The sequence below is a fragment of the Delphinus delphis genome, chromosome 9, assembly GCF_949987515.2.
Source record: "Delphinus delphis chromosome 9, mDelDel1.2, whole genome shotgun sequence".
Lineage (NCBI taxonomy): Eukaryota > Metazoa > Chordata > Mammalia > Artiodactyla > Delphinidae > Delphinus > Delphinus delphis.
In genome coordinates, this window is record NC_082691.1 from 26,312,599 (window position 1) to 26,338,920 (window position 26,322).

At 34.3% G+C, this 26,322-nt stretch overlaps 1 protein-coding gene across 2 annotated transcripts in view; it reads right to left on the reverse strand.

The window, feature by feature from the left end:
* Positions 1–26,322, reverse strand: part of CACNA2D1 (calcium voltage-gated channel auxiliary subunit alpha2delta 1) — a 515,294-nt gene that overhangs the window by 77,074 nt on the left and 411,898 nt on the right. For both annotated transcript variants that reach the window (XM_060020340.1, XM_060020339.1), the window contains exons 11-15: positions 19,390–19,548; positions 14,443–14,547; positions 2,959–3,037; positions 2,016–2,065; positions 775–864 (exon numbers count right to left, since the gene is read on the reverse strand). In XM_060020340.1, coding sequence (XP_059876323.1) covers positions 775–864; positions 2,016–2,065; positions 2,959–3,037; positions 14,443–14,547; positions 19,390–19,548 — 483 coding nt within the window. The remainder of the gene's footprint in view (positions 1–774; positions 865–2,015; positions 2,066–2,958; positions 3,038–14,442; positions 14,548–19,389; positions 19,549–26,322) is intronic.

The following is a 26,322-nucleotide window of genomic DNA, read 5'->3' on the forward strand; positions in this document are numbered from 1 at the left end:
CCTGGCATCTATTCATTGGATGCTGGTAGCAACCCCTCCCTATTCAGTCATGACAATCAATAATACCTATGGATATTTCCAAATGACCTGAGGGGCAAAATTACCACCAGTTGAGAACCACTGCTTTGAAATTTGGCATACCTGTACTAAAATTTCTATTGTGTAGTGGACAGATTAACATGCTTTTATTTGTTATTTCACACCAGATTTGATCACTTCAATGGCTATTTCCATAAATATTTGGGGTTGAATCTAAAGCAAGAAATTATATATGAAGAGGTGGTTAGGTTTGTGATTGTTCCAGGGTAGAGTAAGATACTTTCTATTTAACTGCATGTACTTTTCTGAGTTTTGTTGTCTGGTTTGAGATATGGAGGATATACATGCTTCTGCTAGCTGAAGTGTATTTTAAAAATACCTTCTTCACAATTCCTGTTCAAAATTTGCAGTAATAGGTACTAATTTATGTGACTTTAGTATTATTTTACATAAAAATTCAAAAAGTTATCAAAATGGTCTTAAATTCAAGATTAGAGGTTTGAAATTCCACATCCTCAATGGCAACTGAAATATAACACTTTACATCTGTGGTCCTCCACTACACATAAGTCTACGTTTTTATGTAAATTATCTAAATTCTAGCGAAGAATGTTGTGATAGAAGGAATTTTGAAAGGGTTTCATGAACAGGAAAAGAGAAATGGAAGCTACAAAGAAACAGAAGTCAGCTGTGTGCTTTTGTTACGACAATTTTTGGTTGAACAGCCTAGCTTACCAGTGCATCCAGGTATACATTTGTCCACTGGACTTGCTTAGCTTTGTCTCCTGCTAAAACCATTGGTCTTCCCAGAACATCCAAATATTCCTATATATACATATACATAAAAAAGAGTTACGTGGTTGAAAACTAGAAATGCAGTGCTAAAAAAAACCCAAAAAAACTCCACAGAGAAAAAATTATCTAGAGTTAAAAATGAAGATGGGATCAAAATTATTAAGAAAGTTAAGCATATAATCATTCAGTTCCTACTTTGGGTACTCCATAAATGGTATGTCTGCGTACTTAGAGTCAACAATATTTGACTTACATTATTTATACAATGTATCTACCCCAGTTTTTTTTCTAGTAACAAAATATTCTCTTTCTGAGGTTCAGCCAACAATAAGTGAAATAGGTTCCTTGTGAATTGTTTTATGTTAATCTAAACTATTTAAGGCTCTGTGATTTACTGGATGGAACTGCACAAATTTGAAATAATAAAGCAGCCACGTACTTGTTTTCATATCACAGATTATTTGGCTGAAATTCAAAACTACATTTAAACATATCAAAGAATACATGAAATACTGTGCCAAATCTAGACATCAGGCTTAAATGCAGCTGCTGTTTCATTTCAAAATTCAATGTATTCAGTATTCGTTTCCACAAATGCCACGTTATCTGTGCTAAATTTTGACTTAGTTTATTTTGTAGACCCTCAGTTATGTTTAGAATTAATGAGTTTAAATAGCAATTTAGGAATATTTAAAAATAATACATATTTAAATTAACTTAATTGCTTCAATCTCCCTGGTTATTTAACAAGCATGTTTTCAACTGAATGGTTGTAGAAAAATCATCTCCTTGTTGTAAGTTGTAATAATTATTGTCTAATTTTCTATGTTGTACCTACAACTTGGAGAAACTCATTTAAATAATTTGCAATAGAACCAAGTTGAAATTATATGATGAGATTGTTAGTAAACTGATTTTATTTACTTTCTATTATGTTTTTAACATCTGAGAAGAAAAAATACTCATATATTTTTGCCTGGGTTTTGGATGTTTAAAAACACTTGGAACCTTAATGAAATGAAAACTAATACATTACCATGATACTCATCATTTTATTAAAAATGGAATAGTATGAATCATTTATTCATTTTCACCCATTTTCTCCATACTGAGCATATTTAAAGCAGCAAGAAATATCCTAGTTTGAAAAAATACTTTAAACAAGTCTTAAAAAACCATACCTGAGTATTGATTCTTATTGCTCCAATGGAAGGAATTTCATAATAATAACCTGAAATATATATATACAGATTTATACATATAAACGTTACAATATAATAAAGGACCACAAAATTATTTTATGGCTTTGTAGGAGACACTGACCACTTCTAACTGAGCAAACACTATGTCAACACCACTGATAAATCTGTAAAATGTCTGATGAATGTATTCTCATAGCAAATACACAGGCTTTATGAGAAATTTCACTACATTTCATAGATTGTATAAAACAAATGTTATTTTTCTACAAAGCAGTAGGGAACCTGGTATCATTAAAATTTTTTTCATTGAAGAAATTGTTAAAAATACACAATGACGAGTATCTAACAATTATTATATTCATATAAAATACCTGCCTAAAAATAGCTTTCAGAATAAATCTACGTTCTTTTTATTGTCATGCGGCATTTTTCAAATAACATGGGTTTTTTTGTCTGAGTATAAAAGAAATATAGGTTCACTACACAAAGTTTGAATTATCTAGGAATGTATAAGAAGACATTTAAAAAAACAATAATTTAACCACTCAGAGAAAAAAAAGTGCACATCGTGTCACACTTCCTGATATCTAACTTACATAATTCAGATATTCTTTCATTCTTAATTCTTCATGTCAAGTTATATTTGATAAGCATCATTAGTATCATGCAATAAAATATATTCCTTTATAAATGTACAATATGATCAGATGTCTGCATTTTTATGTAATGTAACACTAATATCAAAGTTGCTTATGTGTGTGTTTTTTTAATACAAAACACCTTCAGCATCTTATTCTTGCCTTGATTCCTATAAAAAAATTAGCTACAACTTTAGAGTATTTTAAATGATAAGATGTAGAACTAACAACTACCCAATTCTTCTTCTTATAATAAAATGTGGTCAAGTAAACAGACTTGTTACCTTTATTTGCACAGGCCATCCACTGAATAGGTCCTCTGTCATAATTATGTTGACCAACTGAAAATGTGAATACACGTACCTGGTGAATTGAAAAATGGGTATCTGTTAGGCTGCATAAAATTTAATTGAAAGGCAAAACAAAAGAACTAAAAAAACATGTAAAAGCATGGTTTTCAGTTAATTAATGTGACAAGAAAAATTGAGGCCACTAAATCACTCAGGAAGGCACCAGAGAGAAACCACATAATCTACTGTAAATATAGACTTCAGTTACTAAATTTAAGTTAGTACTTGGGTGCTCCGCACCATATGTCAATCCTGTGGCAGGATCATGACTAAGGTTTCATTAGTAGAAATGGCATCTTTCAGGTTCAACCCAACTTCACCTGTCTCACTTGGTTAAGATATATTATTCACATATTTAGTCACTGCAAAAAAAAAAAAAGTCCTATTTCATAGGTATGAGATTATAAAAATGTATATAGAAAGGCGGTCATGATACTTTTAGTTGCTTAGGGCATTACACTTAATGATGGTTTCACTACTTTCACGTCATAGAAATATTTAGGATGCACGTGTATGATTATGATGTTAGTCATATTACTTTCTATAAAAGATGACTGGCATATATGATAAATGTTTTAAGCTCCTAGCATTTTTAAAAAGAATCAAAATATTGACTGTTTCTAATATATAATATGCAAATGTTTAAAAATTTAATTGAGATAGTATTTAATTATAGTAATTTATATATTCATTGGAAGCCACTGAATTTAAATAGTATAAAAGCATAGAAGGTAAATTCAATGATGTCAATAAGTATTTAATAAAATAGCTATTTGACTTATCGATTTTTACCAATTTAGTAATCTAAGTAAACAGGTACTCTAAGTTGATCATTTTAGCTTTTTCTGAAGATAAACATGCACAAAATCACTTTTCCATGAATTTATGGTCTGGTTTGAACTATGTTCAGAGCTTTTCCCTAATTCATGTCGACTGACTGTTTGAATTGACATTTTCTAACTGTTTCATCTTTTGCACAACTGCAGAGCACATATCTCAAAAGAGATTTCACATCTGTTCTCTGTTCTTTTGCTGGTCTTGACTGCACCGAGATCACATCATGACAATCCTTGCCCTAAAATGTACATCAGGGATATTGTTTCACTTGTAAAGTTTTACATGAGCCACCCTTAGGTCATCCGGGTTTGCCTCGGCTAGTTATGTAAGAAGCCATACGTCAGAGTTTTAATCACCTCAAACTGTAAGGACAAATGACTGGCTCTAGTTTAACAGAAACTGGTGACACCTACCTCTCTCTCTCTCTCAATCCCTCAAAATGCAAAATGCAGTCTCATTTCCTTAAAATCTTCAACTGGTTCATTTTGGGGGCTATGTATTTCAATGTAGCATCACTACTTACATCGTAAAATTTACTCCTAAATGGAAATATTTTTATAAACAGGTTGGCAACCCTACTAACAATTCAATTTAACTGCCATACCTTAAAAAACTGTCACGTGAATTCAGGGCAGGGAAACAATCAAGATGCTCCAGAAAGCACTTGGGGATGGCTTTCATAATTAACATTTGAAAGCATGTCTCACACTTTCAGTTTAAAGCACTGCTTTGTCTGGTCGCTCCTCTTACCACGACAGCGTTCCAGTAAAATGTTTTCCATAGAATACTTTTCAGTACAAAGAAATAAATAATAAGACTAAATGAATTATTATATCTACATCCCTAGAAATCAAGCATTTCTAATAATATAGAGGCTACACTTAGACACACACCATGTGATTATTTTGACTGATGTTATTCATCAAATAGTCCAAATAGACACAACTCAGCCAAAAAACATACTAGTAAAACACCACCACCAACAACAAAACTTGTTGTTTTATTTGTTTTACTACAAAAGTTTTGCCTGACCCCCATTGTTGGCCTCCATGGAGACCTCCATGGAGGTCTCATTCACAATGAATTGGTGAAGTTTGATTATTTTTATATCCTAACTTTCCACTTGGAGTTTTAGATAGTTTCGCTCTTCCTATTCCACACTATATTACTGCCACCCCGTGGAAGAGTTAATGAACTAACTAAAATTCCAGATGCCAAATCCACAGAGATGATTGCTATCCCCTCATTCTTCTGGTGTTTTTCACTTCTTTAAGTGTACCATTCTTCCTTAGCTATAATTCTGGGGAAAGGAAAAAATAAAGTGATTCCTTGAAATAGGCATGATTTAGAAATTAAGGTAAATTACATTCTCAAAGATGTGTGTTTTTAGAGTTCTTTTCTTATTAGTGTATTTACATGGTCTTACATAAAAACAAATAAAATGACATATAAAATAACTTGAAACACAATGTGCAGTCACACAAGAGAAATATTTCATCTGAAGTCTCCATTAAGCAAATTATTACTTTAAATCAGGGCTTCATTAAAGCAAAGTTAACTTTACATTGATAATTACAATATGAGATCCATGTAACAAGTACATACTGGAGACTTCTAAGTGAAATGTTCCTAGAAAATTTGCTAAATGATCCTGAACTGGTTGATTTTAGGCCACGTTTCAGAATGTTCAGCTCTGTGAGGGTCATATATGAAACATACACAGTTATAGATGGCTTTGAAAAATATTCTTCATAATGCTGGAGTCTAGGTCTCTAACAGAAATAATGTGCGAAGGTAGTATTGAATAAATGCTGGCTAGGGTTAAAACAGTTCCAAGATTGCACTACTGTATCTATTATAGTGCCTTATATAGAAATAGAAATAAATATTAAATGAAAAATTAAATAGCTAAATGAGTGGTCTTAACGTTTTCCCAGAGGGACATAAGACAAACTTTGATATCATCTGACATATAAATCAGTTCATTATTATAATAGAGCCAAAACCGGACTGATATACGTCTAGCATTTTATAATTTGGGTTGTTTCATATACTTATATCACGGTAAATTCATAATCTTTTTCTTACGCTGACTTGCTCAATGGAGATGAGCAAACTTTTTCAGGCAAATTAAAGTATGTATAATACACTTAAACCATTTATGTGCTGTATTATTCCTAGAGAATGAAAATAACTCATAATTATTGACTCATGCTTAGTTATATAAGAATATTCACAAAATAAATTGTAATTTGAGAGTGTATTTAATAAAATTAAACTTAAAACAATTAAAAAATCTGTCTCTATTATTAGTTGCAAATTTATATAATTCGGCCTTCAGTTGGTTCAAAAATCATTTTTTCTCTGAACAGAACATTATAATTCCAAGATGTAAATTTGACATGTCAAGCCTGACCTACTTGATCAGAGAAAACTTTTAATTAACAGCAAATTGGGTTATTGATTGGTTTCTTACAATACACCACTGATTTATTCTTCAGTTCTAGACTTCCGCAACTCTGGTTTTTATTTTGTCTTGTTTGTTGAAGACTAACATACTTGTCTTCAATTAAGATTTTTCCAAAACCACAGGGTCAACCTATTTTTAAAAGCCATAGGAATTTCTTGTTTCCCAGCAGAACCCAGTTACTGGAAACTGTCACCTCAACAATTATCAGTTACCCAGAGTTCAAGTTTAATTTACAATAGGCAAATCTCCAAGGAATAATGGAAATGAGACTATGAAGAAAGAAAGCCAATAAAACTAAAATAAAAACTTCAGCTATCGACTCATGTTAGAAAAATGATGTCAGAAATGGGTTTTATTAATTTACTGTGCGTACTAAAATTTTTGGCATGAAGCCTATAAAAATACTAGATTGGACTGAATATTTTAGGAGAAAATTCTACAGTGGTTTCCATAATTCACAAGTGTACCAGAATCCAGAGCATTTAAAATAACCTACATCTCTAGTTTTATAACATTATGAAATAAATAAAAGTGTCCAAATGCACTTTTCACACTTTATTTTATAAAGCCCAGTGATCTGAAAGGTTCTTACAAGCCTGCAAATATCTGATGGCTTAGTTTAATCCATCTTAGCCTCTTAAGGCTGTGAGAAATATGTCCCTTAGCAGTAAAGCCTTGCTATTCGACCAGAAGGAAAGATCCTGGGTGGGCAAATGATGACTGGCATGGCCACAAGGCTGCCCTGGAGAGAGACACACACACAACCAGACAGTGCATTCCACATGAGGTTATGAAATCTGGACTGTAGATCGTTTAAATGACTGACTTTGCCACTTAGTAGCTGTTTAACTTTCAACAAGTTCCTTAACGTCTCAAATTTTGGTTTTATTTCCAAAATGCGGATGATGTTGATGGTAATAAACATCTTTTGTCATATGGTTATTACAATTGTGAATGAAGTAATATATGAAAATCTTTTGTATTATATGGAAAATAATAAGCACAATAAATATTATCTATGGTAATAAAGATGACCATGATGATGATGATGACTACAATGTCTCCTACCGTCAAGCTATCAGAATTCAATGAGGTAACATTTTCCATTAGTGGGATACTAGGCTTTCGTGCCTTAAAAAGAACATAAAATAACTTGAAGTAACACCTTCCCAAAGGAACAAATTTGGCTTGCTTTATTGCATTTAGCAATAAACTCCAAAGAAAATGAGCCAATACTGTCTAAATGCCATTGTGTCCATATAAGATATATCATGGAATTGCCCAGGGTCTGACAAACGCAAGAATTTCACAAGTGACCTTTGAATTAGTCTGAGTAAAACACACAAAGCAACTTTAAAAAAGGAAAACAAAATGCAGTAGGTTTTGCCTACGTGATCTTACAGCACCAAGCAGATATTTCTCTCACATTTCTTGCATGTGCGTACGTAACACAGATACATGCCTCAGGATTATGTTGGTCTTTAAAATTTTTAACCATTATAATGAATCACCCTTGCATTATCAGATTATAAGGAAGTAATTTTGGGTTTCCCTTCCCTCTGCATACATTTATAGTACTTGACACAGAAGCAATAAGCTATGGACGCATTTCATTTCCAAGCAGTTATAGCTCTGCAAAGACTATTGTCAGCAGAGGTCAGGAAATAAGCAATATACTGATTTATTTCAGGTGTTCTTCTTGGGTAATGCTAAATACTTCACTGACACTAATTATGAGAATACTCATGAAGAACTATGTGTTGGACTGGTGAGAGTGAATGGAGAGGTGCCGTCAATACAATTGTTTTTTTATATAAACTTAAGCCCTCCCTACTTACTTATAAAATGACATATCCAAGGTGGAACATACATTTTACTCTACATTCCACTTATAAGGAAAAAATTGTTTTAAATTATTTGCTTTTAAAAGAGCAAAGCTATTGAGTTTTTTAACATTTACGAATGTTTTATAATTTATCTTCGAGCTTATTTATTGCATATTTATATTTATTTATGCTGGGCATCCTCAGTAAATATACTTAGCAACCGCTGTGCGTCAAGCCCTTGCTAGCCTCTAAGGAGTCAATGGTAGGTTTACAAACTAACACAACCCCTAGTTCATGGAGCTTTTAATAGAGGAGAGTTCAAGATAACAGGTGAATAAATACATAATTAAAATAATAAAAAATGGTAATCTGGGAGAAAGAAAACAAAGAGGAAAGATGGTGCTGAAATAGAGAACGGTAAAGAAGGTGTGTGGGGAAAGGAGACCACACTAGAAAGACTGAGCAGGGAAGACCTCTGCGCAGAGATACGTGGCAAGCAGAATTCTCAATCTGAGAAGAAGGCAGCCACAGAAAAAGCAGAACAGAGTGCCTCTCCTGGTAGAATGATTTCACACAAACCAAAGGCAATCCCAATTTTAGGTGGCACAATTCTACCTAGAAATTATTTCGAGTGCGTTTTTTGCACTCTATGGCTTACGTCTTGCAATGTATTTTGTGCTTAATATAATACTTATTCTCATTTTTCATTAGATTTGTTTTAGCTACTAAATTAAGGACTCTGTAAAATGTATGGAAGTAATATTACTCAGACCTGAAGAGAATGTACCTGATAATATTTTCCTTAGTTTAGACAATAAATTATCAACACTAATTTTATTCTAAGAAAGCAAATGTAAATAAATCTGTCAGAGAGAAGGACACATACACACATGCACATGCACGCACACACACGCATTTTAAATTGATCATCTCTCTACTGGGCCAGTGTTACTTGTAATTATTGTTTTCAGCTATACCGTAAGTCCAGCATAAATAATATATTTGGTTTTTAGAACACAGGTACAGTTCCTAATCTAAAGCTGAAAAATCTTTGGGAAACTGTTGAAAGTGCCAAAATACACGAAATGAAACTTTTCAGAAGCAGTGTATTTGTTAAACAGTATTAAATATTCTACAAGTCTCAATGCCCTTCATTATCACATGTTTGAACATTCCTTCCAAAGGCTTCATTCTTTCCTGATGCAGAAGCCAGGCAGAGACAATTGAGAAGGCAATGAATTATTTGCCATGAATTATTTTCCCTACCATCTGTTGAAAAAGTAATTGACAGTTTTCACTCTTATTGTATAAAACACATATGCAGATTCAGCCATTTGTGATTTGATTTAGATTTTTGTAGCCTATAAATTATTTCTATTTTGGATCTGACAACAAAATAGAAAAGACTGCCAATCATTTTTTAAAGAATTAAAAAAAATAATGAATCTATTGTCAGGCAATTATAACTTTAGCTATGCATTCTTTATTTTAAAAATTATTCCACATCTATCATGTTTTTTTCCCATTTGTTCTTCTCTTTCGATTTACTAGTTATTTTGAAATTTTCATTTTATAGATTTTGAATGCCTTTTTATTTTTGATTAATTCTGAGAATTAACCTAAGGGTCCGAGAACTATTTTCTAGCTGGCTAGACAATCTTAAGTGTGTACTGCTAACCAAAATCCCTTTGCTATTGTACAGAAAATCAAATATTTTTAATTTTCCTAGGTCTGGGAATTATCTTTCAACTCTGTGTCTGGTTTTACTTTCCTTTACTCATTTGTTTGCACTCTATGATAGAGTTCATTTTGGTTTTGGCACCATTTTTAAGGAAGTCTTGTACACACGGGTGAGCCCTAAGGAATGGCATAGTTGCAGGTAAAGATTAGAAAGTGAATGCATTTTAATGTGGAACAGCTGTGTGAGATTACCATGGACTCAGTTTTAAACTGTACCTATCTATAATCAGGTAGATTAATTCCCAAGAGTAATACATTTCAAAAGAACCCAAACATTTTGTTCTAATTCTTAAACCTTTTGGCCTCATTAAATTGTGCTGTATATCTGCAGCCTCATTCGTCAGCTCTATGGATGTACCTCATCACACCTACCTGGGTTGCTCTGAATGATTTCTAATGTCATCTGGATGAAAAATGACTTTAAATGAATCATTCAGCAGCCACATTAATGTCAAGCAAGAGGCTTGGGGAGGAAGTAGGATTCAAAGAGTAGTTTCCAGATTTTTTTTCTTTAAAAGCTCTCCAAACTTTGTGACTTTGCAATTTTGATATTTTTAAGCTACCAGTGAACTTCTATCTTGAAAAGCATGCTTTAAAATAAAGTTATAATCGAATATAGAATTTTTAAATGTATTGAAAGTTTTTATTTTACTAACTCTATCAAATTCAGTTTTATACATCAGCCATTTGAAAGATAATGTGGCTAGTGAAGTTCTGAGTTGATAAACTTATTATGTAATATATGAATTTTGCAGGTAAAGAATTGGTCTGTCATACCCATACCCATCCTTAGATGACAAAGATAGACAATGATCTTCCATATCAGTGTCTGTGGCAGCAAATCTCTCAGACTGGGTGGATGAATGGAAGATATAGAGAAGTCTGAGTAAGGAGGGAAAGTTAGAATGGGTTTGACAATTCACCCAAAACCGTTTGAAGCCATGTTTGAAGATGGTGGAAAAAACCTCTCCTATACATATACACACTGTTTTTAGTAGGTACCTTTACACACTATTTGCACACATACACCCTTGGCATAAACAATTAACTATGTAAATGTTGTCTTCACAAAGTACAAATACACTCAAAAATATAAGTGAATTAAAAGTGGTTGTCTGCCATCATCTATTTTCACTGTTAGTGGACACAGAACATACAAATACCAAGAGACAAATTTTGTGTTTAATGTGGTTTTCCCACATTAGGAAATTCAAAAAGCCACTGAACTTGAAGTAAAGTGCATATGAAATGTGGTACAATATTTCCAGAAATATAATTCCTACTTGTCCAATTCAGATATCTGTGCTCTGTATCTCTCTCAATCCCTCCTCTTTCAAGGTTCTCCTCTGTTTTGTAACTATAAGATTTCTTGTCTGGGTATCCCTTTACTAACCTTAACATATAATAATGACTTGGCTCTTCCATCTTTAAAAAAACAAAATGTATGCATGCACATATGTGTGTGTGCACAGCTTCACCCAGAATTGACTGTCTTATTTTTTTCCTAGTATTTCTTAGCAAATTTGCAAAGATTTTAGAAAAATTAGTTTATGTTCAGATTTCTACGTCCTCATGCCTTAAGCACTTCTCAACTACCTGTCGGAATTTACTCACTGAACTTTACATAAGAGAGCTAAGCCAAAGTTACACACATGGTCCCTTGTTCCTGGAAATATGATGGACAGAAGGAATGTCCATTTAAAACAGATATAAATATGTGTGCATATATCTGTGTATGTAAGCACGTATACATGTATGAGTGTGTATCACAGAACTTTGCTACACCACCGAAATTAGACTCACATAAAAAATGTAGTACCTAATTCCAAGGACATCTTAACTTTTCTTAGCTAATCATACATTTATTTTAAAATCACAGAAACTAAGGACTGACTACTTAATTTTCAAAGTTGCTTTGGAATTCACAAAAATTATATGTCCTTAGGAGAAGTGTGTGTCCTTAAAGCACAGCAACATTCATAGGCAAACAGCAGGATTGCTGAGTAAGATTAGATTCATCAGTTTTACAAAAATGAATTCAATATGAGTAATTTCTTATGTGGTTTAGCATGTTGCAAAATGCCTTTGTTTAAAACGTGGAGTTCCTATAAAAGGTGAAGGGGATGAGAAGTAGTGTTTCAAGATAACAATACTTAGATTGGACATTTTTAGGATTTATACATAGAAAAATGATTTTCAACCAGTTAATTCTTCATATATTCAATCAACTGAACAATCTGTGAAAACAGAGGGTAGAATACAATTGTTTTCCTTATGGCATAAAACCTCTTATATTTTAAAAAAAGGAAAAACATAAACTTATGATATGCCTCCAAGACATATTATTGTGTTAATTCTATATACAAACAGAGTTTGGGGAGAGAAAGAAGACAAGTTTAGATGAAAATTTCTTCTCTTTTTATACATTTAAATTCTTTTATTTAAACCTGGTGAAGTTTTTTTTTTTACTCTTTGAAATCAGAATATATCTTAAGCACAAATTATGATATAGATTGTAACATTCATTGCCATATTTGTTTAAGAAACTCTTCCTTTTTGAAGAAAAATATCCAGAGGTGAATGATATTCCTGCTGGTTGGTTCAGATGATATCAAAATTAAAGAAAAGATTTATCTAAGCTTACATTCATTAAAAAATGAAAAGTAGTGGGGCTTCCACTTATATATCTCTATCACAAAATTATAAAATATACTTGAAATTATGACTACAAGATGCTAAGAAGTCTCTTCCAAATTATCAGTGTATGATTAATTAGAATATTGAGATAAATGTATTATATTAATAGAGTTCAATTTGGGCTAAATTTATTTTATTACCTTTGAGTTCTCCAAAACATGGTAATGTTACATTATTGAGAATATTTAAATAAGTGAAATAGTCCTTACTCCAGGTTATGTTTTTTAATTATGAATTTGTTCTGTAACAGAAATCATGCTTCCAACTTTTGTTAGACATACTCAAGTTACTTACTGCCATGTATTGAGAACTATCTCTGAATCTGTGCTCTCTGCAGGATGATGAGAGTTCAAAGTTAAACAATACAAAGGCCCAGTCTTATAGGACCTTGTCATCTAGAGAGCGAACAGAGAAGAGATTTTGTGGGTAGAATACAGTGTGAGGGACGCGTAGGGCTGAATACACTGTGCTATATGGGATCAGAGCACGAGCCTGAAGTGGGAGAAAAGTGTCAGGAACGTCCTTCAGGGGGTGATGATTGCCCAGGATTCTGAACAATGAGTAGCAGTTACTAAATAAAGTAAGTAATGCACACTACATCTTAGATTAATACATTGTATCTTCCCATTACTTTTCATTCTACTGATGTTTTTGAAACAAATGTTCACAAAATCAAGTTACTATTTGAAAATATTCAGTCTATTAACAGTTCAGTCCATTTATCAACTTTTTCAAAAGGAACGGCTCTTCTGTATAATCAAAGTCACCAGGTGTTTTAAAAAAACTTAACCCTTGCATTAAACTTATGTCATATGACATTATACTTTAATAGCATATGCAATATCAAAGAGTTGAGTATTAAAAAATTTTGTGAATAATTTGAAGGTATGTGTATTGGGTTGGCCAAAAAGGTCACTCGGTTAATGAATATGTTGTTCAATAAAGTTCCTAGTGAAAATGAAAAATGTGTCTTTTATTTTTACTTAAAACTGAACAAACTTTTTGGCCAACCCAGTATGTCTATGTTTTCAACTCCAATCATTTTTAAAGTTCCTAAGGGTGTTTCAAAGTGTCCCAGATTTTTTCATCAATACTCTACCCCATTATTCACAATATTTTGCCTGCCAAGATATATAACATATATATTTACCTAAATGTATTAATATACATTTTTTTCTCTTTTTAATGCCTCACACACATATAAAACAATTCATTAGAGTTAATGACGAGTCACACCTCTCAAAATGGTAAAAATTTCAATTAAAAGCCAAGTAAACTGGCATTTTACCCTTAAGAGTCCCCTTGTGAAACATACAATTTCTGTTGAAATTTTGGAAACACAAGACATAGGTTATAATTTTTCATTACTTATTTATGGATCCTTAGCATTTTAAGAAACCAAGTTGAGAATCATTGTTCTTTTATAAAATATGGAGAGTCAGTCAGAAAATTGAAATAAGCTGATAGTAGCAGTGCTAGAAAAAATAGTTACATTTGATATTTTCCACACTATCAGTAGGTTCAGCCACATGGGTGAACTTTCAAAACAGGTCTTTCTACAATACTTTCCTCTGCAGTAGAACAAACAAAGAAACAAATATATTCCTATATAGGCTTCTATAAGTTCAAATTATTTTATTAATGAATTAGTCATAAGGTACTTATGAATCTCACAGAAGATAACTAACATTTAATTCAGTGATTAGCTTATAATCCATCTGTATGACTTTATAATCAGCACACTAATGTTTTAACCAAAAATGTCTTCCCTCACCACCCCCGCCACTCTCTCTTTAAAAACCACCTAAATTACTATTAAATTTAAAACATTGGAAAAATTACACTCACTTTTTTGTCTTTGTTGTATTTGGTAAATATCTCCTGAGCTCTCTCTTCTCCTCCATCCGTGAACAACATGATAATCTTATTGCAGTTGGCTCTAGACACATTATACTGTTAAAAAAAATGTGTATCATTCATAATAAAAGGTAGGGAGTATAAAAGCAATATGGAAAGAGCATGCACAGGTTGCAAGTAATGACTGAAGTATCTGCTCAATAAGTCAATTCTAAGAACCAGTTCCTGGATCAAGCCAGGCCTACGCATCCCTACACAGGGGCTCTGCCTCATTCCCAACACCCACGGGTCTCCCTTCCTTCAGGCTTCTGATCAAAGGTCACCTTACCAGTGAGGACTTTCCTGACAACTTTCCCCTCCCAGGCTGTATTTTTCTCCATAGCATTTCACATTTGTTTACATGTAGTATATATTTTATTTGTCTTTTTATTATTGGCTTCTCCCAATAGAATGTTAAATGCCAAAAGGGCATAAACTTGTGTCGTTTTTGTTCAGTGTTGTTTCCTTGCCTAGATGAATGCCTAGCACATAATAACCTCTCAGTGGTTAATTAATAAATGGGTTTTAAATTAATTAATGGCCATGATGTCAATTGTATACCCCTATAATTTACACGAGAAACAAAGAAATAATATTAATAAAATGTGCATAGCTTTTCACATATATTTTCAATCTATTCACAAACATTTGTTCCTCCCTTCCCTCCTTCATCTCACTTTATTCACTTTACATTTCTGAAATTGCAGTGCTGATCCCTAATGCCCAGTGCTCTTTCATATCTTTGTAAATGTCGACAGCTACTTCCAGAATATTCTCCTATCTGCTCGCAAGCAGCCACACATATTCTAATCCTGAAAGACTCAATTCCAGTGGAAAATCCTTTCTTACACTTTCTTTAAGGTCCCCAAAGAGTTGGATTTAGGTAAACAATGGATTAGCATCAAAGGGCCATGAAAATGCACAATTAATTTAGAAAGCTGTTATTTCTTTGAGGTCTGAAATTATAATCTCAGCCTTTCTACTGTTGTGAAATGTGTTTGTGAAAGTGTTGAGAACAAAAGATTCACACTAATTTACGAATGCTCAGCTTCTTCGAAAATGTCAACCCTCTAGTTCAGCAATATTCAAAGGAGATACAATGTGAGCCTAATTTGTAATTTTAACCCTCTAATGGCCACATTAAAGAAAGTAAAAAGAAATATCTGAAATTCTAATAACATATTTAACTCAGTCGTTCAAAAATGTTATCAATTCAACATCAAATAATATAAAAGTTACTGAGATAATATGCTTTTTTTCCTTTCATAATAAGTACTAAAATTTCAGTGTGTACTTGTAACACATTTCAGTTCAGACCAGGCACATTTCAAGTGCACAACACCCACTTGTGATCATGGTTATCACACTGGACAGCACAGTTTTGGTGTTTAAGTGACTAATACATTTTTTTAAAAAATCACTAATTCTCCTATAGTATTTAAGCTTATTGAAGGTCCCTATTCCTATTTGTCAAAAAAGGAAATCCCATTTCCTGTGGAAAAGTTAATGAAGACAACATTGTGCTTTACTGATGAAAAGATCCTGTTTCATATATTCTTACCCCGTTGACTAGGCCATTAGACCATGCGGAGTTAAGGCTTTTAACCAAGCATTGTGAAAACTCAAGTATTAACTAATACAATTTATCACATTCAAGCACCATTCTTATTTTTGAAGATAATTATCTGAAAATTTGACCATACAAAAATTTACATATTTTATCATCAAAATAATTTTGTGAAAGGTTTTGAAGTCCCTCAAACTAAAATTAGTTTCTCTAATGACTCGTGTTTTCTATTTGCGTATGTAAAATGGGCAAAATAATATTTACCTAAAGGACTGTCTCAGAAAAGTGATAAAGTAACTAAAGTTTTTAGAACAGAACTTGGTTTCATTTTTTGAAGTAGTGGAGGTATTCTTATTATTATCACTAAATACAAGTATCAAAGTTACTTTTAGCACATCGAGTCTTGCTGATCATTCGTAAGACACCCACAAAAAGAGGAACGCAGAAATGTGTTTTCAACATCATTTTTCCTCAGGACTTGTGGGAAAGCAGAGTCTATCTCAGCAATTTTTCATTGGGTTTGCAGCTATCTAAAGAATCACACAGTCACAAGAAGTATACATAACTGGCTTGGAAGGAACTAAGCCAAGGAAAGAAATTGATTATGTCAATAAAAATACAGCAGCTAGGGTTGGTAATTTATGTTAATATGGTATTTCATGACACACTGTTGTATCTCTGTGTGGCCAGTATATAGCACAGCATCTATCATATGCACTCAATATAATTTTTTTGGAAAAATGCATCTCAATATATTTGTCAGTAGTTTATGAAATGCTAACTGAAGACTAATTCAAATCTTAATGTCTAATTCTGTTTGACACTTGATTCAGTGATCTTAAGGGTAAACCTTGCCGGGACAAACAAAAGAGAAGGAATGGCATTGCATGATGAGAAAAAGACTAGAAGTGTCTGAAAGAGGTAACAGAACATGCTTCAGCTCAATAAGGCAAGCCATGGCATTTGGGAAAATTATTTTAAAATGAAGAATTGCAATATCTAAGCGACATGTGGAAAGCAAAACACATGAGGTTTACTATGGAGGACATATTAAAAATCATTTACAACTTTGGTAAAGGCAGTGGGAGAGGCCAATAGGAGTTAGATCATATTTTATCAGCAACTAATAATGAACGTGCGAGTTAACGTGGCCCCTCTACATGACTGCCTCTGAAATAGTACATTAGGCTTGAGACTCATCATCATTTCACAACGGAAACCTGAATAGGAGGGAATGAGTGAGGCCAGTTAACAACACTAAGAGGAATAATTAAAATGCCAAGATCTAGAAAACTTGATTATTGACTCGAGAGAAAAAAATTAATATAAAAACCTTTCACATTCCTTTACTTACTACAGAAAGAATATATTCCACTCTAATGATCAATTATGCTTGAATTTCAAAGTTTTGAGTTTTCATTTTTTATTAATAAACATACATTATTTAATAATCATATGCATTTTACCAAAGATAATTTCCCCTGAAAACTGCAGTGTGGAACTTCTTTGCTTTTCTAACTCCTTACTTGCTTATCTAATGGTATCTAAAAAAAATATCACTACCTCAAACTCTAAATAATTGAAAATTCTACTCTCACATTCCCTCTTTGTAGACTCCTGTGCCACCATCCACCTAGTTTTCCAGTTCAGAGAACTTGGAATCACCACCCCCTCCCCCTCCCGGCAACCCCTCCTACCCACCCAATCAGGTCACTCGCCTTAACATCTCTGCACGTCTAGTCCAACACCAGGATTTCTACAATAGCTTCTTAACGTAGAACACTCGTCAGATGATGTCTTCCTCCTACCACAAACTTTTCATTTGCTCCTACACACTTCATTTAAAGACAGCTCATGGTCTTTCCATTTCCATCACCTCTCCCCTACTGCTTATGGCCCAGCCATACCAATCCACCTGCAATTCTTTCAATGAGCATGACACCCCATGCTTCTGTGCCTTTGTCGATGCTGTTCATTTTCTCTCCCTCACCACCTACCTAGATTCTGCTCATTCTTCAAAATCCTGTTTTCAAGAAAGTGCAACAATTTTCTGACCTCCTTTGGGTAAGTTGAGCCCCCTTCCCCAAGCTGCTCCGAGCAAACACACCGTGAACACCCTGTAACAGCACTAACACGTTATATGAGAAATGATGATTTAGCATGTTATGCTCGACCTTCTTGAGAGCAAATGGTTTTGTTTATGTCTGGAATTTCAGCAATAGCACTGTGACAGGATAAATTGTGAGGCACTCAATAAATATTGGCTGAATGAACAAATCAATGAGTCATCACCCAATCAGAGATCTTAAAAACTGTTTAGAAGATTTACTTCGGGAACAACGAAATCAAGTTTGCAGAAAAGTCCAAATATAAGGGCTTATTTAGTGACTCAGCAAATATGATAGGAATTATGTGCTGATTCTGTCCCAGCCACATGCTAGTTATTAATTAATTATAACACCAACTCAACAGCCTACAGTCTCATGTGCTTTTCTATGTGGTTTGCTATGTCCACCGATTCTGTGGACATTCTTTACACAACCCCAGTTAGGAAACCAAGGCAGAGAGATGTCAGGTCCATACTCTGAACCACTGCAATAATATTGCTTCAGAAGAGATACAAACCTGAATGATAGCTCCTGCTTTCAAATAGTTCAAATGAAACAGACAACATGGCCATTTGAAAATACTAGTCTGCAGTGTGAGATTCGTGTTATAATATTGTTATGATATGGGACGGGTAGTAGGTGTGCCAGAATTTAAAAGCCTAACTATAGACATCGATGATTCACTCAAGGGAATTTTCTCTTTGGAAGGAATTTCTGCTCTTCCTGTCTACCTTGATGTTAACCATTTGGACCTTTTTGTACATTTAGGAACAACCTGAAGATTCAAACTAGATGTTTAAAACTGAAATATTTCCAGAAACCATTTGATGACTGACAGCACAAGTTTCCAAATAAATACAGTACTAACTGAGATAAGACAAAAGAGATGATATTCTAAATGTGCCAACTAAGTTTCCAGTGCTTCTTCAAAATTAAATTAAATAATTACCTTACAAATGTGTTTTTTTAAACAAAGTTTGAAAAAAGAGGGTAGAAGAAAAGATCTAAAAGAGAAAGAAAATCTACATTTTGTATACTTTCTGAATTTTGGATTTAAAAATAAAAAAAGTTCAAACATTTCTACTGCCGAGACACATCTGCTTTCTAAATGAATGACAAACAGAACAGTTATCTAACCCTACAGAGCTGTAACTACAAGGATATTGAAATTCAGATCCTACAATTCAATAATAAAAGACAAAAGGGGGTAGTATTAATACTTACATTAAGCAGCTGTTCAAAAGCAAAACTAAAGCCCTTTTTATAATCTGTGATTCCTTTCGCTGTGATATTATTCACTGCATCTTTCAGCACTTTCTTATTTCTTACATTTGCTTGGACAAGGTGCTGAAAACAGCTTACATCCTGGGCATTGCTGTTAAACTGCAAAAGATAAAAAGGTAAATGTATAAACCAACATTAAAATCAATCATGTAATTTTTACTGAATTTGTGTTATACTTCTCAATCCTTCTGCACTGCTTTCTCTTTCAAAAAGAAAAGTGAGTAGATTGGTAACAGAAGCGCACTAAAGATCAAACAGTAATTTTCATCCATGCCCCAACCCCTACTGTATTAGCCTGTCGCTTATTGACACTTTCCTGAACCTAGCTTGGTTTCCCTGATTATAAATTTGGGATTTGAGTTATGTGAGGTCCCTCCCAGCTCTCAAATTTTATGAGCATTTAGATTACAAACAACAACAACAACACAAAACTCTCAACAAACAATGAAATATATTCAGAATGCAGAAATGATATGATGATGCCTGCACAGAATACAGGGAGAAACTGAGCATTTTACTCGCCTCGCATGAGGAAACGCTAAATGGAAAAGTGGTACACAGAAGGACAGGAACAGACGGTTAGTAAATTTGAAATTTGATGGTAGACTTTCCATGGGGGTTAAAACAGGAAAGTAATCTGAAAGACTCAAGAACAACGAGTGGTCTTTCAAAACTATCACTCTAGAGGTTATATAGGGAATGCAGTAGAATCACAGAGGCAAGAGAAAGGGCAAGCAGGTCATGGCAGAGTTACTGCTGTGAGTGATAAGGGCCTGAACAACAAAGAGTCTGTAGGAGGAGAAAACAAACTCCAATAATATCTGCCCCAACTGAAAATTTAAGAATGATCACCAAAGTAATTTCAGCAACCGTATAAAAAGTATTCACACAGTTCACTGTATATTTCCAAAAAGATAAGAATAGGACTCCAGCAAGAAGGTCAGGGCGCTAAAATGAATGGGATCATCCTATCATTTATTAACTCTGCTATGGGTACAAGCCCCTTAGGCTCCTGGGGCCTAGACTGTCACATCTGCAAAAGCAAAATGAGAATGATAATAAAAACATACTTGCTAAAAGGAAAGGGGCTGGCCAGATCAAATGTTGAAGCTATTCTCAGATCAAAAGCACATAATGATTTTAACAGGTGGATCACAAGCCAAAATATATTTTTACATAAGTGATTATCTATTCTCATAAATATAATGCATCATTCTCTTTTCTCTGAAGATCCCTGAAACCTAGTGATAAGGTACACTGTACAATTCATCAATCCATTAAGCAAATATTAAGCGGCCTGTTGTATGTCCAGAGTTGTGGTAGGTGAGAGCTCTGTGCCTTCAGACATGAGGTAAATTATGCACACACTTATATATGTATGTAAGCACTTATACGTGTTTACTTTGTGCTGCATTGACTATTTGCTCTACAAATATTAATCATTTCCTCTTTGAAAATGCGCTGCAAGTAAGTAGTAGTATTATCCATGAGAAACCTTAAGCACAGTTAAATGACTTGTCCATAGTCACGTAACAAATAAGTAATAGAGAGTCAGGATTCAGACTAGCACTGTAGCAAGAGTCTGGGATTTTAACTACTCCCTCAGTGCCTCTCAATATACAATAAATCATGATGAGTTATGTAAAGCAATGTAATCCTAATCTCTAAGAGATAATATCTGGAGAATGGGTTCTGATTCGGACTGTAAGCAGTTGGGGGGAAAATTCCCTAAGAAATGGCATTTCCTGTGATTCCACAGAAATGTTTCCTTGAAGACTATGGAGGAGGAAGAACATTCCAGGCAGATAGAACAACATGTAAAAAGGCCCTGATGTGACAAAAAGAAAAGAAGCCTCTTAGGGAAACATAAAGATGGAGAGTTTAGCTCAGTTTCATATGAGGACTAATGACATGAAATGAGCTCAGGGACGGAGGCAGGGTCTAATGGAAATGCTAGACAATTAGGCATGTATTCTCTGTCGAACGGCCAGTCACAAAAGGTTTTAAGCCAAATGCAAAATAATTTAATCTAGAACTTTAACAGCTCGCCCTAGCTGCTGTTTAGGAATTGGATGTAAGGTGAGCAAAATTCAAAGGATGGAAAATAATTAGGAGGCTATTGCGGTAACCCAGCTGAACAGACAAAGTGGCTTTGTTATTCATGGAGATGGTCGAAAAGAGGGGTTCAAAACCTATTTTGGAGAAATAATCACTAGCTTGTGATGGTGCACTGGGTCTGCGTTGAGTAAGAAGAGAATTCTGACATGGGCATCTGTGTGGCCGGAGGAGGGACGGGTTCAGGGACACTTGAGGATTAGGGGAGAGAAGCACACAGTTCAAGCGCGGGTGAGATTTCAGTATGTGAGATACGTAAATGAAGATGTCAAGAAATAACGTTGAAAGCAAGAGGCTCAGAAGAAGTCTTGATTAATATAAAAAACACGGAAAGCTTCAGCAGAGAAATTTGGTTTAAAGCCATGTGATTAAAAGTGAAGCAGAGGAGGGGTCTCTGAGAAAACTGAGCAGGAGTAAGATTCCTTGGAGGCAGGAAAGAAGTCAGGAGACTGGACTGCCTTAGATGATGAGAGGAAAACAGTCTCAAGAAGAACACACTGCGGGACAGAGACAGGAAAGATGAGGACTTAAAAGCACCCACTGCACTCATCCCCATTACACAGGCAGTGTCTGGAGGTCGGGGGTGCGGGTGGAACACAATGGAGCGCGCTGAACAACAATGGGAGGGATTAGCCCGTGCAGAGGCAAGTCTTCAGAGCACCTTGGCTGGGAGGCAGAGAATGAACAGGGTGGTCCCTGAAGGGGTGGACGGGGGTCAAGGAGAGGTTTCTTTTTTTTTTTTTTAATTTTATTTATTTATTTATTTTTGGCTGTGTTGGGTCCTCATTGCTGCACGTGGTCTTTCTTTAGTTGCGATGAGCGGGGGCTACTCTTTGTTGCAGTGTGCAGGCTTCTCATTGCGGTGGCTTCTCTCGTTGCGGAGCACAGGCTCTAGGCGGGTGCACTTCAGTAGTTGGGGCACGCGCGCTCTAGAATGCAGGCTCAGCAGACGTGGCACACGGGCTTAGTTGCTCCGTGGCATGTGGGATCTTCCCAGAAGAGGGCTCGAACCCGTGTCCCCTGCATTGGCAGGCGGATTCTTAACCACTGAGCCACCAGGAAAGTGAAGGGTCACTAGAGCAAGAGAGGGTTTACCTTGAAGAGAGAAGGAAGAAAACGTTGCAGGCAACAGAACAGAGGTGAAAAACGAAGCTCTTGTGAAGATGGGGAAGGATGGGACACAAGATGCTCCTAGAGGAACAAGCCTGTAAGAAACCATGTATCCACTTCATTGTACTGGGAAAGAAGAGCGAGGGCTGAGTCCCGCCGCTGGGTGTACAGAGATTTGGTGTGGGGAAATGATATTATTGCCTGTGGCTTTTGTCTCCAGTGGACCATGAAGCAAGGTCATCGGGATAAAGTAAAACAGGAGGTGGAAGGTTTGGAGAGAGTATAGATAAAACAGGAAGTAAAATGTCTTGCAAAGATAAATACTGAATTCTCTCTCACTTTTACTTGGAACACTACTTTTGGGTACATCATATATATGAGAACAAAGCTCCAATATACTTGTTTTCAATAAAGTCAAACACTGAAAAGTCAGTATCTTCAGATCCAAATCCCACTGCCTCCCCCCCCCCATTATTTGATAATATGACACAATCTTATGCTACACATCCCGTTTTGAAAGCAAAAGAATATGAGAATTCCCGTGTTAGAAAGTAAAAAAATAAAGTAAAAATAAAAAATAGATTGCCAATATATTAACGGTAAAACATCTGACCTTAAAGAATCATTAGAAATGATTACAGGAAATGTTATTATGTGATTTAGTTAAATCATGAAACTTGATAAAATTACAAGTTATGCAGAAAATGAACACTGGATAATGTATTGCCCGGAGTCTTCTGGTTGGCCTTAACCTGCTTTTAACACAGAAGAGTGAAGCATCTCATTAAGTCACTTTAACACAAACTGATTAAATGTAAATTCAATTCATTAAATACAAATTCAGCGGTGTATAACAGAAATACTCCAATTATACTCATAACAAAACTCATAAATAATGCAGAGAAAGGAATAACTTACAAAGTGTAAGTCCCTATGGCAAACCTTATTCTCCAAGAAAGGAATGAGAAATGTGAAAAGTTCTGACTTAGGTAAGTATATATTTCACAGACATCTTAGACTCACTTGCTTTTAGAATAGAAAAAAAAAAAAAAAGAACAGATTTACTTTCACGAACTGAAATTACTGTCTTTGGTGACATGTGTCCAGACTGTAATTTATAAACCACATATTTAATACATTAACCACCACTTAGGGCAAGAGTCTAATAATATAGCATTATAAAGCTTTGAAATACTACATGGTGACTGAAAATAGATTTAAGGGGTCCTGCTTTTGTAATCTCTTAAGAAAATACTTCTTTTAAATATGTATACTTAACTAATCCTACAGAGCCCCAAATCCAAACTACCGTCCCGCTCATTCCTTCCCAATTCTAGAAAATTCAACCAAGTAGGTCCCTTATCAGAAATGCTGAGAAAAATCTCTGCTAGCACGCTGAGACAGGAAGGTGTGTGGGTTAATGTGAGCATCTGGGGTAGCAATGAGGAGGGATTTCTATCTCTGCCCCAGCATTTGCACATTCTTTTGTTTTCCTCTTCCACATACCCTGCTCCTTCCGCCTACAACACTTGTTGTCCCTCAACATTCTTTCCTTATAAAAGGCTTTCATGATCTTCCCTGACTAGGTCAAATCACCCCATTAAAAGTTTCATAGGCCTAGATATATCTTTTTTATGGAATACATCACAGTCATAATTCTATATTTCTTTGTATGATATCTTTATAGACTCTTTGACTGGATTAAAAGCCATGGCCAAAAAAGAAAATAGCCATCCCACCACTGTACTTGACATATTAATAGGTCTCCATATAATTGGTGTACAATAAACATACAAAATAAATATTTACTGAATGAATGTATGGAGTTTAAGAAAATTAGAAGACAGTGCACAAATACTGATCAATAATTTATCTAAAGGCTTCTAAGTATAGAACCTGTATTTTAGTTCTGCAATACCTTGTTAAATTTGTACGTTTATAAATATAAATACTCTGTCCAAAAAGACACTATTAAAATATCCAAATGAAGATGCATGCAGAACACCTCGCATGGAGCCCGGCACACAGTAAATGTTAAATCAACTGCAACTCTATTGTTTTAAAAATTACTTTAGTAAAAACATTAGTATACTTCATAAGAAATAAGAATAGATTCCTAGATTCATGAGAAAGATTCATATAAACAATATCAGCTTTAGTGACCCTTAAATAAAGCTCACTACTGGGATGGTACAAGTAGCCCTCAAACATCAGTTTAGTTCTTGAAACAGTCTCTGGGAATAACCATGAACAGTAAATTTCAATGCTTCCAATGAACCTTCCTATTAAATATCACAATCAAGTACACATATCAAATTAAAAAATAATTTAAGATCCAAACAAATTGTTAATTTCTCAAATGAAATAACTTAAACTCTTGGTTTTGTAAAGGCAAGGTCTATTTTTTGTTCTGATGTCCTGTGCTGAATAAGAAATCATCCACAAAATATTTCTGAGAGAGGACACTCTGCTGCTCACTGGATTAACCTGGGATACAAACGATGAAATGCTGACATTGCCTTGATATACGCAAGTCAAAGAGGCATCAAGTTCCTGAAAAACAACCTTGTCTAGAAATGGCACCTATAATACACCTTCATGGAGTACCAAGGCTCCCACTGAAGAGGTTGGTGGGCTCAAGTAGTTTTCCCCTAGACTGTTGAAGAATTAAAGTTAAAATAAATCCAAAGGTGATATTCTTCCACTTGGAACTGCAGAGAAAAAGTGGCCCATTTAATCTTTGCCTGACCATTCAGTATGTCCTTAATTTCCACCCCCTCACCTCATCCATGTATTTCAAACTCTTTTTTTTTGCCATGAAAAAGAAATACAGTGTGAAATTATGGGCTCCCGCTGTGTAGATGATCAGCAAAAACAACTCAAATTCAGACTGACCTGCTTTGGAACATGGGATTTTTTAAAATTATAAAATATAAGTAAACTACTTTACATAATTAACTACTGTAAATAATTTATATAACAAATTTATATTATATAAAGTAATTTAAATGGATAAACTAAGTTAAATAAACTGCAAACAATTCTGCATATCAGGCAGTAGTTACAAATTGTGGTATCAGAAGCGATCTACATTTTGGACACCAGATGGCAATGAAGGAAAGTAAAAGGAAAGTGGACAGAGGCTGTGATCTTAAAAATCTTGGTTGTTTTATTCCTACTAAAATACTTGTTATTTATGTTTATTTTCCCGTTTTTCATAGGAAACCAGGAAATATTATAAAGAAACAAAATGGTTATTCTAAAATCCAGAGAAAATAGCTTATAGCATTTACCCACATGCATTTGTACATATTCCTAGTTAAGAATGATTTTAAGGTTTTATCTATTGCCAAATTACTTTCCAGATATATTGCGCCAATTTAAATATGTGTGAGAGTCTCACTGCACTCTCAGACACACTACATTTTTATTTGCTAAACTGTAATTTAAAATAATATTTCAATATTCAATAATTACTTGAATTCCTCAGTGGTTAATGAAGTGAAAGTTTTTCTCACATATTGTCATATAAACCTGTGAATTTTAAGTCCTATTTTTTTCCAGTTTGTTGCTTACCTTCTAATTTTAACTTTTGTTCCTGCTCTTTATGATTTCTAAAAATATTTTTATGCTTAGAAAACCATCCAT